The 15,606-nt window shown below is 38.4% G+C and overlaps 1 protein-coding gene across 1 annotated transcript; it reads right to left on the bottom strand.

Annotated features, from left to right (window-relative positions):
• Positions 1-6,060: 6,060 nt before the first annotated feature.
• Dcaf12l2 (DDB1 and CUL4 associated factor 12-like 2) lies at positions 6,061-7,787 on the bottom strand. Its single transcript, XM_005401272.2, has one exon. It carries the CDS (start codon positions 7,763-7,765, stop codon positions 6,371-6,373), a length of 1,395 nt encoding a protein of 464 aa, XP_005401329.1. The 5' UTR covers positions 7,766-7,787; the 3' UTR covers positions 6,061-6,370.
• Positions 7,788-15,606: the final 7,819 nt, after the last annotated feature.

Below are 15,606 nucleotides of genomic sequence, written 5' to 3'. Positions count from 1 at the left end.
TCAGGTACTGGGAACTGAACTCACGACCTTGCGCTTCCAGGCAGGCGCTTTGCCGCTGAGCTAAATCCCCAGCCCCTAAATATTCTTTATTGTCACTTCCAAAAGTTTCTAAGGACTTGCTTGTTGTTTTAAATCGAAAAGAGCACCGAATGTTTAAACTGATTAATTTTTTGTATAGCCACCAAAATCTTACATCTTGATAGTTTCAGTTGCCTACTAATGAATGTTCCTCTTCCCTGTCTTTTCTCTTGTACAGTCTACACCTTACACTATCTACACGGTAGTCAGAACAGATATATTTAAAAGATAAATTCATATAGATATCATTGTGCCATTTAAATTTAAGGTTTTTTAATGGCTTGGAGATCACCACATGATGAGCCCTGTGCTCCGTACCTCTCTGCTCCTTTTTTCCTTTCTTTGCTTCTGCCAAACTCAATTTTAGTTCTGTTACTCTAACATGCCAGGGATGGTCCTACCTCAAACTTTGGCACTTGGCTGTTATACTTGCTTGAAACCCTCTTCTCTGGCACAGCTGTGGGGGCTCATTCTGCCCTTTCCCTCAGATCCGAATTCAAATATCATCTTACATGTTGAGATAAAAGATCCGAATTTGGCAAGAGCTACCTGCTGAAGTAACTGTGACCTGTTAATTACAAGATGCTGGACACATGAACAGAACAGTTCCTACGGCCTTGTTTGTGCCTTAGACCTGAATTCAGCCTGAGGCATGGGATTCAAACACCGCTTCTCAAAACCTTCATGTAGAAGTTGTCACTGGTCTGCTTAAGATGTGGACAGCATAAAAGGACACACTCATGCCGTGAAGAATTTGCTATCATACCTTTCTAGATGTAGTGTGTACTTTTATCTTTGCTGTCACCATCTTTTTCTATTTACTTGGTCCAAGCTTGCTCTGTAGGTCCAGTTTCTCTTCATTTCTGCTTTCTTAAATAAACTTTGCCACTTCTTTTGCTGTTTTGTTCAATTCTTTGTTCAAAGTGAGAAGAATCTGAACTCCAACTCCAAGGAGAAGTGAGCTATCCAGATACCAATAATGTTTAGTTTGTAACCGACTTTCTAGAAACAAACTACCCAATAACACCCAATTTTCTCTAAAGAGTTTATCTAAAATAGTATCTCCATGTAAATTACTGCTCTGTTTTACACTTATTTATTTTATATATTAGTAGTAGAAAATCTGATATGCTATACATTTAATAATTTATGTATTTTTTCTCTCTATCTTTCTTAGTGGCCTGTCTTATTGTAGAAAATAGTTAATTTTTTAGTTTTTGAGTAAGGTAGCTACCTAGGGAAAGGGTTTAAGGTAGAGTTGGTCAATCAGCCATACTGATAGGAATTAAAATAAAACTAGTGAGCTAGGAATTTGAACCAAGAATGAACTTCCTCAGGCAATATGGGATGTAACTCCTCCCTACTAAAGGAAGTTGCAACTACTCCCTACTCAATGCTTGAGTTTTGAGGAACTCAAAATGCAAAATAACAAAGTTTTCTCTAAAAATTGTTTCCCGTAAGCCCTACTACATGTTGAAGAACTATATCAGAAAGTGTGAGTTCCAGTTGGTCATTTTAGATCCACAGAGACACCTGTGATAGGTGATAACTAAACAATTCCTGTGCTCTGTTAATCTTCGACTAGCTCTGGATTGGCTGCCCACGTGGGAGCCCTCCTGAAAATCTGGGAGCTCTTCCTTTTATTATTATTTCAAAGAAAAACTCTCCTAACATCTTCTTTTGGTTTGCAACTTCTTTTCCGAATATTTGTGAAACCACAACCTCTATGCTGTAACATAACAAGGGCAGGACTTGCTTGTCTTATGCACCACATTGCCTCTATTGCTTAGAACATTGTGTGATATATGGCACACATTCAGTAATGTTTTTGCTGAAGGAATAAAGACATGAAATAGAAAAGATTGGTTTCTAATATGTTAATTTCAAAAGAGAACATCTGTTACTGTTCCTCAATTTTTTTTCTATATTTTTGGAGTCTTTGTTTTTGTTTTTAGCATTATCATCTGCAATAACAGTTTCCTTTTGAAATGCTTATACTTAGTATTGTGCTGTCTTTCCTAATTGTTACTGTATATCTGCAATTTTCTGGCTCTTGTGAACCATAGCTGCAATAGAGCCTCTGAGAGCCTGAATGCCTGAACTCCTGGATTCACTTCTCTAGGCAGTCCCGAGTGAGCAGGGTGCCCTGAACCGCTCTTCTTAAAGCAAATGTTTTTCTAAAAAGAAATTATCCTTTTACAGTCTTGTTGATGGGTGTCATCTGATCCACTCCTGAGATGCTTTCAAATCATCTTATTGTCCTCGTGCGAAGTACTTGCCATTTTTTTTTCTCTCAGTCCTGGGGGTTGAACACAGGAGCATCATACTGAGCTACATCCCCCCACATTTTTTTTTTTTTTTGAGACAGGGCCTCAGCAAACTGTTAAATTGCACAAACTTCTGATCTTCCTGCCTTGGCTATCCAGAGTATCGATGAAGCAGGAAATTATGGTGTGACAAACTGCCTGGGGAAGTGGGTATGACCTACCAATCACAAAATTCCAATGCACACAAGCAGTATAGTTCTCAAAGCCCTGAATTTAGAACAAAGCAGAGAGTGCTGTCTTCCATTCTCCTTGCAAGAACCAAAATAGCTTTTTCATAGGATAGTCTAGATTTGACATTAGCCTGAGGAGTGGGAGATACAAAAATGGCTGCCATTTTACTCAGAGCCAGTGTTCTCATCCTTCCACAGTGGTTCACTCTCCCCCTGTAGAGTATACTTTTCTTACTTTTAGTTGACCTGAACTTGTTGGACAGAGTAAGTTTCTTTTCTTTGTTTTTGGTTTTTTGTTGTTTTGAGAAAGGATTTTGCTATGTGGTTCAGGCTGGTCTTGAGCTCAGTTTATAGCCCAGGCTGGTCTCGAACTCACAATGATCCTCCTGCCTTAGCCTCTCAAATCCTTGAGATTACAGGCATGTGCCACCATACCTGGCTTTTTCTTTTTGTACATACAGGAAATATAAAAACTTAGCCTTTTTTTTTTTTTTTTTGCTTGTCTTGACCAATTCTTTGTTCAGAACAGAGAGAATCTAAAAACCACTTCTAGAAGCAAAGTCTAGCACTCCAAATTCTGATAACAATGGGATTACAGACATACTCTACCATGCCAGGCATCTCGGTTTTTAACGTCATTGTTTTTGAGGAACCATACGTTTTTTGGGCCTCACCTTTATATATGCTTTTCCTAATAACACAGTCAGCTGTAAAATCATCAGTGGAATAACCCATAATGCCCCAGTGATCCAACCACTTTCTAGAAACCTCACCTTTAAACACATACTTTTGGGGGACTGTGAGAACTAACCTATATTAGATTGGGTGCTCTGTTTTCCCTATTGTGTTATACTACTCCCTTTCTTAGCAGTGAGAAAATGCATAAATGGGATATAAGGCCAATTCTTCACTGGATATGTTTTCCTAATGTCACACTGGCAACTGAAATTCAACATGTCCCAAATGTGACTGGTCATTTTGAACCTGTATCTTCCATGACCATTTATTTATTTACTTCTACTGTTTATTTATATTCAATCAGAACCTGAGAGCCCACATAATGCTTTAGTTTTTCTCACCCTTCAGATGAAATACCAAGTAGTATTTGTTTATCTTACGCTTCCTCAATTTTTCTATTGACTTTCTCTCCCTCTCCACATTTACCTCAATATTCTGGTGCAGACTCTCAACACCTCCTTCTTGGAAATCCTCCTAGTTCCAGCCAAGTAAGAAAATTAGTCTAGTATAATGTGTTTCTAGATGTGTGAGTCTAAATTTTACTTTGGCTTGACAGTATTTTTATTGCTTATCCTTGCTTCCTCATTTTTTAAAATGCTTGTTTCAGAGCTTACTTGTTACTCTGACTGCAGATTTAATTAACTCAGCCATGGGAGCTTAGAAACAAAGGACCAAGATTAGGAGGCTATCAGATTGGCAAAAGGTACAGAATTTCATGATATTTTGTTGGCAAGGTTGTGGTAAAGAAGATGAGCATACATTATTATAGGAGGTAAAATTTGTAGGAATTCTCTGGCAGGTGATTTGCCAACAGCTATTTGATATAAGATGTACTTATTCATCTAGAAATTCCATTTGTAAAAATTTGTCCCCCAGAGGGGCTGGGGATTTAGCTCAGCAGCACAGCACCTGCCTGGCAAGTGCAAGGTCATGAGTTCGATTCCTGGTACTGGAAAAAAAAACAAAAAACAAAAATAAAAGAATTTGTCCTGCAGATACACTTCCCCATATGTGTAAAAATGCATTCACCTAAATAATCATTGCAGAACGTACAAAAATAAAATAAGCACCAACAACAATGGTCATCAGAAATATAATAAGTAAATATATATTCCAACCATATAGTGGGATATTATGCAATAAAAATGATTTAACTAGGGATGTTTAAGACATAATGCCAGGATTTTGTGACTAAAAGGGCATAGATATGTAAGGTTTATGTTATCATTTGTGTGCAAATTATATATATGTACATATATCCTTAGCTATGTATGAACTATCTCTAAATAGCTACACACTCAAAATATACTGATGATGTTGTAAGGCAAAAGGCTAAAGTTGGTGGTGAGTGAAACTTACTTTTCGCTGTACATCTTTGATAAGGTATGCTTTATTTTTATTATACACATATGTTAATTAGTTTAAATTGATATAAACAAAAGACCAAGAGGTAAGAATTGATATAGTTTAAAATGTTAGAAATAGTTGCATATGTAAAATGATACACATCTTTGCCTTCTCATATTGAAATTGACAAAAACATATACACACTGCATATTTAAGTACTTACATGTACATTTGTGCAAATACAAAAAAAGCTAAATAATTTTTAAAAACACACCTAACCATCCTAGCTTATACCTAGATATTTTTAAATGAAGTGCTCAAGATACTGCTTAATTCTTTGACCTACAAACATGTTTCCCTTTCAAAACAAAATATACAAGGTAATGTGTGCATAGCTGATGTTTCAGCTCCATTTTCTCTACTGGAAAATTGTGACTTTTATAAATACATTTCTAGGACAATTACAAAAATAAAGAATATATTTAACCATTCAAAAGCTTTATAGTCTCATTCTCAATTACTAAGATACTGGACACAATTTTGTGCAACATATCCCATAATCATAATTAATTCACATGAAAGAATTGTCCATATATTCAATTCAAAAACAGCAAACTCAACTGCAAGCACAAGTGCTGGCCTTTCACAGTAAATAGTTATCTGGTTGGTGTTACTTGAACTTTAAAGAAATGTTTACTCCCCCAAATACCTTCCTGTGTGCCCTGCTGCCTATATGCCAGTTTGCATTAGCTCTGAAAATCTGTAGCATAAGTGCTACCCAGGAAAGCAGGCCCTAATCTAGAACCTTTAATAAAGAAGTGTGAGTGTCTGGGGATAATGATTCTCAAATTCTATCCAATAATCAAAATTGTTAATTAAAATTATGAACAATATGATAAAATTCTTTAACTAGAGAATATAATTGTAAAGCTTTCTATGTACCCACAAAATACCTAGTTCCCAACATTTAAAAAAAAATGTACAACAAATGTTAGTGATCTAGAATTTGAACTACATTAGGGCTATAAGCAACGTATTGTTCCTTAGATCAACCATAAAAGACGTTTTTAGCACACATTTTCCAAAAATCTCATACATCTAAAATGTGTAAAATATTTGAACATACAATTGAAATACAGGTAAAACTGAGGTACTAAATTATAATGTGATGAAAGACTGCATTAGGCTAAAGAAAGAGGATATACGAATCTTTCAAAAGGAAGCTCATTTTAAGATCTAACTGAAATTATTTGAAGAAGTCAAAAACATAGTGCTTTGGGGGAAGGTTCAGAAAAGTCTTTGTTTGTTTTGTTTTTCCTAGTACTAGGGGATTGAATCTAGGGCTTTCACACTGAACTACATCCACAACTCTAATTTTAAAACAGAGTCTAGTTAAATTGTTAAATTGCACAGGATTTGAATTTGGGATCCTCCTGCCTCGGGCTCCTAGAGTACTGGGATTATAGACTTGCATCACTAGGACTGGATTTAAAGTCAAATTTTTACTGCCAAAAGTACCAGCTCTGTTCACTGTCTTTCTGTGTCCCTTTCTGACTATGTCAATGCCTAACACACTAAGAACAGGTAGGTTAAGACAATGCCACCTGGAACACAAAAGACACACAGAGTTACAAGCCTAACTTAAAAGTGAAGAAATTTAAACTGAAATGAAAGACAAATTTGTTCACTTTGAAAATGAGGTCAGGATCCTCAGCTCCAGAGGCCTGCATAGTTCCCATGGAGGCCAGAAGGGAGAGGACCTCCTGCAACAAACAGCTTCATCTCAGGCCAGTTGTAACAGTGGGTGTAGAGTGCGTTGGGGAACTCCTCAATGCCACCAAAGTAATTCATCCAGAGGTCATCATGGTTGAGCCAGCCTCTGCCACAGATGAGTTTGAGTTTCCTCCCTGCAGGCCCAGGAAAGGAATCCAAGCTGGGAACAGACTTCTCCTCCAGGAATTTCTGTGCACGGATGTCATAGAAGAGTATGGAGCTATGACCTGTGCCCACCGTCACAATGTACTGGTAGAAGCTCAGCGAGCGCACACCTGTGCCACCCTCTCGGGAGCACAGGGGCCGGATGTTCTGCTGACGCTGGCGTGGATCCAGAAAGGACACATGTGATTGGGAGCCGACGGCATACAGGGCTAGCTCATCACAGTAGGTCAAGCACACGTTCTCTCGACAGTAGGGCAGCCTGATGGATAACAACCTGAACAGATTGTTCTGCGCTTTCCACAGGTGAAAGTAACCATCCAAGGACACAGCTCCCAGCTCCTGGTTCCTGCTACTGAATGCCAGGGCTCGTACTTTCCGATTACCAGGGTTGCTGCTGGCTCTGGGAATCACCTCAATGTCTCTCGGACTGATGTGGGCATAAGCTGGAAGTTGCCCGCCCTTGTGCCAGGCAGTACTGCCACTGAACATGTCAGGATCCACTTGCCACAATGCCATGGTGCCATCCCGAGAGCCACTCACGGCCACAGTGTCATTCATCCATGCAATGGAAAAGATCCAGTCCTTGTGGCCATGTTGGTCGCCCAGGCACACAGGGTCTAGGGTGGGCAGCTGGTAGACTGCTAGGCTGTTGGGGTTTTCGCCCCCGGTGGCCAGCAGCGTCTTGGAGGGATTCAGCTCGATGGCATGGATGCCTGAGGGCATCTCTGGGCGGGCCAGGACAGGAACCTTGTCCTGCATCAAGGGGATGTGTGTGATACGGCCGGTCTGCACGTCCACAACGAAGAGGGTGTTGCATTTGGTGCCACACACCACCTGCCTGGAGTTCAGCCACTGCGACGCGAACACCTTGTTGAGGGTGCCCAGGGCCAGCTGACGTTCGGTCAGCAGCTCGGGCAGCCTCTGCACCGCGTAGCTGCGCAGCTCGCCCTCGAAGCTCCGGAGATTGGCGCAGCCCCCTGCGCACACCTCGCGGCCCTTCAGGTAGTACACCACGGAGCGACGCTCCACCAGCCCCTTCTGCTTCTTGGGCAGCAGGAGCCCCTCTCCTTGCCCCGCTGTCGCTAAGCTTTGCGACGAGGAGCTCCCCGCGCCCGCCTCCTCAACGGGCGCTTTCCGCTTCCTGCTACCTGTTTGCTGCGAGACCATGATGGGCCTCAGAACAGCGGCGGTGCTGCAGCCTTGGTGGCGAAAGCGCGTGGCGCCGGCGTTAGCCTCGGAGGAGGCAGCGGAGATAGCGATGTTTCCTTGTCAGCTGGGAGAGCTAGGTCTCAAAAGCCAGGAGGGCGGAGGCGACGGTGGGTCGCCAAGCAGACGGAGTTCTGGCTGCACTGTCAGCGATGAAAAGGATGGCGGCAGGTCGGAGGGAGGAATGCGCTGCTGGAGAGAGCGGAGTAGTGGCGGCGAGAGAGGGTTAGGCTGGTGGCACCTCAGACTTAGGCGAGGGCAGGAAGTGCGTTCGACCTAGTGGAGGCAGGCAAGTCTGTGAGGGGTGAAGATGACGCGAGGTCATGAGTGAGTGGAGGAGGCGGTGGAAAAGGCAGGAGGGAGGGTGGGTGTGCCCTAATGCTGGGCAGAGCGTGCTGGGCTGGGGGTGGGGTTGGGAGAAAGTTGGGTGGGGCAGTGGGGATGTAAGAGTAGATCCTATTACCTCTGGGGAGATTCCTGGAGGATTGTGCTCCAGGATTTCCAGTATCCACAAGGAGCCACTTAGCACCTTTACCACAGCAGCCAACTAGCCTTAAATTCCCTACTTGAATAAAATCTGAAACTTGAAATACAGTCAAGCAAGAGCCTAGAAGAATCATTGACCATGATCATTTGTGAATACAGCGCAAATAAAATGTGCACCTGATCTAATACTGGGAGACCCTTGAGTGGTAGACACCCGCTCCCTGCTAGCAATATATAGATATAGATGATATGGATAGAGATAGAGATAGGGATAGAGATAGAGATAGAGATGAGATTGAGATAGAAATAGAGAGACAGATAGAGAGACAGATAGAGAGACAGATAGACATAGAGATGGATAGAGACAAAGATAGATATAGATTTATGGCTGAAGGGTGTCTTCCCAAATGCACACCCCTAGATCCCTGCTCGTGGTGGTAGGGTAGTGCAAGCTTTGGCCAGAAGTAGCCTTAGAAATTTAAGAAGGCTGCAGTGGTGTGATGTGGTGGTAGAGGGGTTAAGGGTGACCAAAAAAATGATCTATGACCTTGAATTCTCTTGAACTTCAGAGCACTGAGCTGGTTGAAAGGAGAAGAGTTCCCACAAGACAAGTGAGACCCTCCTCCATGAAGGAAATTTGCATCTACACAGTCAGTCCCAGGCTTCCAGTCAGAGGAAGAATTCTGGGGTGTTGGGGCAAAGGCCTGAGGAATATGGAGAATTTCCAGTAACGAACTGTGAGGAATAATTTTTCAGAGGAGCAACATAGACACAATTGTGTGGGTTTAGATAGCTGGGGCATGGGATTGGAAGCCTCAGAAGGCAGATCTCACTATGTACTCTGTAGTTTCCAGGCAGCCAATCTAAGAGCAGGTCCATACCAGGGCATGCCCAGTTATGCAATGATACATTGGGCTGGTAGCTGTTGGCCAGCAAAAAGCTGTTTACACACTGTCTTCCCCAGAAAATGTTTCTGCTGAGTGTTGGGGGCTTATGGGGGAGGGTGAATTATTATTTGGAATCATCATGGGGTTCATTGGAGCTCTTTGTGGCCATCCTTGTCCCCTCTTCCTCAGTCCTCACCCATTTTGTAAAATTACCACAAGTGCACGTAATCCAAACACAGAAATTCTGGTTCTGTTTTACCTGGCAATCCAGCTGCTGCAGTCCAGTGCCCACCACATTCAATATTTCACCCCATGTGGAAGCCATATCAAGAATATGGTGGGCTGGTGGGTAGGTAGTAACTTGTTGAAAAAGAATGCTGATGACTTCATAATTCCAAGTGATATCACTGGAGAATAACTGACCACAGATTCCTTTCACTTAACATTGACAGAAATATGCTTTATTTCTGTTTTTGAATTCTAAAATAGCAAAATTAACAGTATGACTTCATGGAATAGTTTTATTAAAACTTTATGACATGGTTTTTAAGACTTCCTAGTATTAAGACTTCATGGCTGTTGTGGTAGAACAAAGTAGGCTAAAATATTTGGGATGTATCCATTTATTTGGCTATGCATACATATACACATTTCGTTTTGCAAAAATAAACAATGCTTATAGCAGCTATTATTTACTAAATGCCTATTTGCATCATGGGCTTGAAGGCTGTGCTAAACATTTCAAGTGCCAAAAGCTTTATATGTTTTTGGCATCACAATAAATTTATAATTTTGGTGCTATTTTTATTATCATACCTTAAAAGGAGGAAAGTGAAGCTCAGAAAAAAGAGTGACTCAATAAACACCCAACTAGTTAATGCAAAAGTCAAGATATGAAAACTTGTTTGACCCCAACACTTTTGTGATGACTACTCTGTATTCTTCAATAAATAAAAATTTTCTGTTTCTTTGTTTTGTCCTGTTTTCTCTTTCTCTTTAAATGATGTAATCTACAGAGATTATGTCTTGTGTGTTTCTGAAACATAGCACGATTCCTAAAATAACAAATATTGAGTGTGAATGATTTGTAACATTTCCCATATGATGTTTTAAGGCAAAACTATGATCTTTGGAACATATTTGCTTGTTTACAAATTCCTTTATTAAAATTTATGTGACATCATATATATTCACATTTACTTTTTTATGTTTGATAAAAAAAACATATAAGTAATCCTGATCTTATATGTCTCCATATTTTTGTTAATGCATTTATGAAATATAGATGCACAAACAAAATGTCTCTAGTATAAATGTATAAAATGTCTCTAGTCAAAGTTCATGTTAGGATTTTGTATTGCTAAATGATGTCTGTTAAATTCATCTAGAATATTATACCTGAAATACACTTATATTATGTCTACATTTCAAATTTCTCTGAGTGTTTTATTTAAAGATATGAAAACAACTTCTAGAACAAAGGAAGGTGATGTCAAGGAATGGATAGTTCTATATATGAGCTTTCAATTTTGAATAATAATTTTATAGGATTGCTTCCATTTTTAGGAAACATACTATCTTATAATATCATAAACAATGTATTTGTCATTGGTGTTGTAAATGTAGTGCCATGATGACAAAAATTTCAGGTATCTGCATTTTTGTAGTGCTGGGAATAAAACCCAGGATCATAGGCATTACCAGAAAAATAATGAAGTTAGTTCACCAAAGTAAAGTTAGTTAGAAGAGATTTATTACTTCTCAGTGGTATCATTACATTTCTATGAGTTCATGAATATAAGTTTAGTTAAATACGATTTGAATTGTTTTCTGTGAATACTTTTACCTTTTAAACTATAGTAGTCTCAGGACAAAAGCACTTAGAGTTGACAGAAAGGCAGGAAAAATAGACTGCTGGGTCAGTAGCATTTCTGAGGAAGTATTCAATTCTCAAAGTTTTTTATATAATTTTCTATAGGAATGCAAGCTTTAGAAACTGGAACACATTCCCAGGAATGGAGATATATGCGGGCATCTGTCTTCAGAAATGGGATTGTATCATCACTTCCAATGTTGAATATAGATATAAAATAAGGCTGTTTTAAAAAATATTTTGTGACATATTTTCTATATTTGAAAATATACCTCTTTAATTATCTTTATCAAGAAGTATAAATGTCACAAAAAGGAAATATAGTTAATTAGTCTTATTTTAAAATCATATGCGGTGATGATATCCTGTTATTTATAACAGACAGAGGCAAGCTATACTTCAGTGATTAAACTGAATAAATTTTCAATCTCTATAACGCAGTCATGTCATTTCCAGCTGTGACCAAGTGAAGTCTCCTCAGATGCGCAGCACTGAGTCTAGTCAGTAGTCATATGGGAGGCTTCTGCCAGACCCCACAATACACAAACTGCTATAGATGACTCAGCAAGGTATACCTTGCCCTCTCCAAAGACATATTCTACCGAGTGAGATAAGAAGGAAAGCATTATCACATTCTTACTTTTATTATGAAATGAGTTTCTCCAACTTATTAGGAGAAAAAATGTGTCAGAGCCCCAGATTGGGCTATGCCATATGTGAAGGCAGATTCAGTGATGGTTATTTTTATGGGAGATACTACCATGTAATGACTGAAGAAAGTATCCACTGAAGTCAGACAACATGGTTTGAATTCTGGTTCTACGGCTTCTTGGCCTTGGAACTGGCTGGTTATTATATTCACTTTACATTCATTTCCTTATCTGTATAAAGGAAAACTAATAGCATGCGTTCCTTGAGGTGACTGGGATGATGTAATATATACATATATATATATATATATATATTTATTGTGTGTATATATACTGTATATGTGGCACGGAGAATAGCACAGTGAGGGTACACACAGAACTGGAAACATCATCTGACAGATTATAAATTTTTATGACATTTATTTTAAACCCTGTCTTCTCTCCATTCCCTCATTTAACTTTACATAAACAAATTGCTAGCTATGCTAGCTAGTTTTGAGTGCCCACTATATTGAATAGTAGCACAAATGCACATTCCTGACCACCAAATATGAATGCACACAGTAACAAATTATTTGTAGAATCAGCTCCTTATTTATATAAATATTTTTTTGCCAACCCTATAGATGAACATTAATATGAGAAGAATGTGTTGTGGGAAAAAACTTATAGTATCCTACCACATCATACAGGGCCATTTTGGAAAGGCTTACCTATGAAACCTTCAAATTTAGATTCTTATTATTAGTAGCTGTTGATATAAATATGTACATTTTAGTCTCAAGAGAGACTTGATATCTAAGATTTGTAGCATTTTCTACATTAGTAATAATGAACTTGAATGGAAGTGACTGAAATAATAGTGATATGGATCATATGTTAATATCAGATAGGCACATAAATGAAAATCTGGATGAGGTAGAGTCTAGGAAATTAATGGAGAATCCATTATATTCCACATTCTGCAATGCTGTCACTGGCTATAGATACATAAGTATTATTTTCCTAAAGTTTGATATCAACTTACCCTTAATTTCAAACGCACTGTGTATGCCAAAGTTTCCTAATTTTTTATATTTTCATCCCAAACTTATGGATCATGTCCACCTTTCTACTTGCCACCGTTAATATCAAAATCGATCTTCAGATTCAGATGGATAACTTGAAGTTCTTGATTTCAACTCCCATGTGCTAGAACTTTTATTATTTCCTGTCTTAATGAATGGTACCACTATGCATTCACCTGTGCAGACCAGATTCTTAAGAGCTGTCTTTGACCCCCGTCTCTCCCTCATCTTCACTCCCAACATTTCATCCTTTAGCATATCTCTGTTCTCTTGTCAATATTGCCAGTAATACCCCTTTTTCCCAAACCTCTGTTTGGCTTTCGCATTTACAACAACCTGCTGAGTGCTTTTCCTGCAACTATTCTTGCTCTCTTCCACTTAGTTCTCCACACTGCAGCCTGAGTAAAGCTTCGCATAAAGCAATTCTGCACCAATTTAAAACAAGAAATATTTGACCATTGTCTCAAAATGAACATCAAAGTGCTTAACACAGGTTACAAATCCCATCATCACATGACCTGTATTCTACCACATTCTCATTTTCTGCTTCAGCAAGTTTGACCCTTTTAAATTTCTTCAACAGAGTGACATAACTTTGTGCCTCAGGTCATTTTTGCAGGCAGTTTTCTCTGCCAGGCATCCTTTGTGCTCATATGTCTTCCCAGCTTTTACCTTGATATAGACCTGACCTTTTCCACTTCTTACCTCTCATCTTTTAGATCAAGTGTAACTTTCTTGGAGAAATCACTTTTGACCTTGACCCCATCAGACCTCTGTTCACCTATTGTGCATGAATTTTATTATAAAGTTGTTATGTGACTATGATCACATCAGAACTTCACGGCTATTTATGTGACCGTTTGTTTAACGCCTGCTTCTTCCAAAACTGTAAATGAATAAACACTCCATGAGGGCAGAGGGAGTGTCCATTTTGGTCACTACTCTATCTCCAGTATCTAACCTGTCATAGATGTAGTTAGCTGATATTAACTGAATACTTATGGAATGAAATTTTAGAATCCCTGTAACTTTGTTTGACTGGCATAGCAAAAACTTTAACATGATTTAACTACGTTTTAATTTTTGAAAAAAATTTCATTTTTATTAAGACATGTTTTCAGCACATAATGATTACATTCATTGTGGGGAATTTGTACATGTAAATAACATATCATGTTTCTTTTTTTCTCTTCCCTCCACCCAATTTTATTTTGCCAGCATCAGATTCATTTATTCATCTTATAAGTTATTATATAAGTAATTATCATGTGATTAACAACCAGATTAATAGGCAAAACATATATAAAGCATAAAGCAGTGATATGAAATAAGGAGGGCCTTTTGCTACCTGATATTTTGTAGTTTTTCTAATTTCTTACTGTTCTCTTGCCTCCGTAGTAATTATTTCTGCATCTATTCACAGTATAATTTACTGTGTTTTCCAAAAGGTTAACATTCTATTTCTGTGAATCTCTGGATTGATTGATGTGACAGTTAGCCCCAGAAAACATTACACAGTTAGACTGCATGCATAGTACTCTATTGTCAGTGATTTCTGTGTGTTCCCTTTTCAGCCATGGAGACATCTACCCCAAATTTCATAAAAGAATTTCTAGCTTTCATGTCTTATGCCAACTTGAAAGACAAGCATCACTATGACTAGGTAGTATAAATTTAAAGTAGAATCTCAGCATTATTGCATACCCAAAATGGGTGTATTTATATCATGGGATAAGTAGGAGACACTCGCACAGTTTCCTGGAAGACCTTTCTTTCAAACAGTATTGTTATACCAAACCAAATGTTATATCAGCTATATTGTTCACTTTCCCAACCAAGGCAAAAATATTGGATATTCTCAAAATGAAGGAAGAGAAACTAATTTTGATTCAGTTTTTAGGCAGCAGCCAGTTGACTGCAAGTTAGAAATGGCAGGTGGAATAGTTTGGCAGAGGAAAATTGCCAAAGACATGGCAGCCAGGAGCAGAGGCAGACGCGACATGCCAAGGATAAGAACATACCCTTTCATGTCCATGTTTCTAGTGCCCTACTCTTCAGAACAAGCCCGACATCTGAGCACCTGAAAACTGTAGGTAACATTTTAAATCAAAACCATAACATCAGATCAGTGATTTGATATCACTTTTAGACACATTTAATCTTACCACGCTGTTTTTGTGTATAATATGCCTTGTGTCTAAACATTTATGGATGGGATGGTTTTACTGTTTTTAAGTGGAATAATGTCATTAACAAATTACTGCCAAGAAAAATGGCTAAACATTTACTATGTTAAACCCTAAATCAATTTTTTACCTTTTTCAAGTTTTGTTGTTTATTGACTTGTAATATTTGTAATTATTAAAGGGGTATAGTAGTATAATTTTATGCATATATATAAATAACATAATTATAAAATCATCATAATTGGCATTTCCATCTCTTCAAATAGCATCATCTCTATCTTTTGGAAACCATTAATTTCTTCTCTTTTAGTTATTTTGAAATGTTTAAATCATTGTTATAGAATCTTTTTACCTTAAAGCCACTGTTTCTGAGAGTTATATTCCAAAATTCAGCTGACCAATTCAAAATGCACCTAAAAGCATAGTAACTCCTTCCATTGCTTTCATAAAATGGGGATTATTTTTCAAATAATGCATTATAGGAAAACACAGTGAAAGACTGTTACTTTGTAACAAGTTTCAAATGAGTTCTCTATCTTCACAAACAGTGCTTGGTAACTAATTTTTGTTTTGTTTTCTGGGCCAAATCCTACGCCCTGTTCTGCTTTTACTTAGAAATCACTGAAGAACACTTGTCTAAGTATACTAAAATT

This window comes from Chinchilla lanigera, unplaced genomic scaffold (assembly GCF_000276665.1).
Source record: "Chinchilla lanigera isolate Chin_1 unplaced genomic scaffold, ChiLan1.0 scaffold00072, whole genome shotgun sequence".
Taxonomy (NCBI): domain Eukaryota; kingdom Metazoa; phylum Chordata; class Mammalia; order Rodentia; family Chinchillidae; genus Chinchilla; species Chinchilla lanigera.
The sequence above is the reverse complement of the archived record's forward strand: the minus strand, read 5'-3'. Positions and strand labels throughout refer to the sequence as shown.